Here is a 1,243-nt window from a genome sequence, read left to right as displayed (position 1 = left end):
AACAGGTGGCTATGACTAGCACTTGAGAGGCTGAGGCAGGATGATCTTGAGTTCAAGGCCAGCCTGGCTACATAGTGAGTTCAAAGCCATCCTGGACCACACCGTGAGACCCTATCTCCCCTGCACCCCGGTACTGGGGATCGAGCTCAGGACCCTGAACTTGCCAAGCAGGCACTTATGCCACTGAGCTATATCCCCAGTCCTGAGACCCTATCTCAAAACAAGGCGAAAATAAAGGTGGCCCTGAGGTTATTATTATTATTTTTAAAGTATTGATCTTCCACATTTTTTTTAGTTTTTTGAGACAGGGTCTCGCTATGTAGCCCAGGCTGCCCTCAAATGTGGTGATCTTCTTGCCTCAGTCTCCCAAGTGCTGGGACGACAGGTGTGTGCCACCACACTCAGAGTACTGATCTTTAGAGATACACCTCTGGTCTGTGCAAGGCCCTGGGTTTGGACCCCACAAGGCCAAAAATTAAAAAAAAAAAAAAAAGAAGAGAGGCCAGAAATCCCCACCTGTGAAATAACAGTGTCCAAGTTCACAGTACGTAGGGCTGCGGCTCACTTCAAAGGAAAACAAGCCGAGATGACAGCTGTGGGGGCGGGTGAGGGGCACTCTGGGGCTGCAATACTGTACTGTTCTATTTTTAAAAAATTTTACACACCCAAGAGTTGCCACAATAAAGTTTGTTAAAAAACAACAAACAAACTGGGGCCTGAGATTTAGCTCAGTGGTGCAGCACCTGCCTAGCAAGCATGAGGTCCCGAATTCAAATCCCAGTGTAACCCTCCTAAAAAAAGCCAAACCTCCAACCCTCCTGGTTTACCTTTTCTGGTTCTCGTTTTAGGTGAGACACCCCAACATACTCTGCTTCCAACTGGTACGTGAGTGCCAGCACCTGGATATCCGTGGCCGAGAGGCTGGGATAGTCTCCGGTTTTCTTTGAAAATTCAGTCACTGTGAACAAGGCATTTGCGACTTTAGTTAGGACCAAAAGCCCAACAGAGCCCTGGGGAGCCACAGTGAGATTATCAGGAAAACTAAGAGGTCAGCACCCCATCAAAACGGCAACACTGTCCACCATCCCTCTGACCTTGCCTGTTCACTGCTGAGAATCTGCATCCTGCCCCCGAGAGGCACTGCCGTGAGGCTGACTACAGCGCCCCTATCAAGTACAGATGCAAGCGCAGACTCTGCCGACAGAGAGCCACTCACAGCTGCCGGATCTGAGTTGGATCAGAG

General features: G+C 49.6%; 1 protein-coding gene across 1 annotated transcript in view; it reads right to left on the bottom strand.

The window, feature by feature from the left end:
- Positions 1-958, bottom strand: part of Nob1 (NIN1/RPN12 binding protein 1 homolog) — a gene marked incomplete at its 5' end in the record, with an annotated part of 9,705 nt that extends 8,747 nt beyond the window's left edge. Inside the window, 1 exon segment of the mRNA XM_013503942.1 lies at positions 828-958. Within this exon segment, the coding sequence (XP_013359396.1) occupies positions 828-958 (131 nt within the window).
- Positions 959-1,243: the final 285 nt, after the last annotated feature.

This window comes from Chinchilla lanigera, unplaced genomic scaffold (assembly GCF_000276665.1).
Source record: "Chinchilla lanigera isolate Chin_1 unplaced genomic scaffold, ChiLan1.0 scaffold00083, whole genome shotgun sequence".
Classification (NCBI taxonomy): domain Eukaryota; kingdom Metazoa; phylum Chordata; class Mammalia; order Rodentia; family Chinchillidae; genus Chinchilla; species Chinchilla lanigera.
The sequence above is the reverse complement of the archived record's forward strand: the minus strand, read 5'-3'. Positions and strand labels throughout refer to the sequence as shown.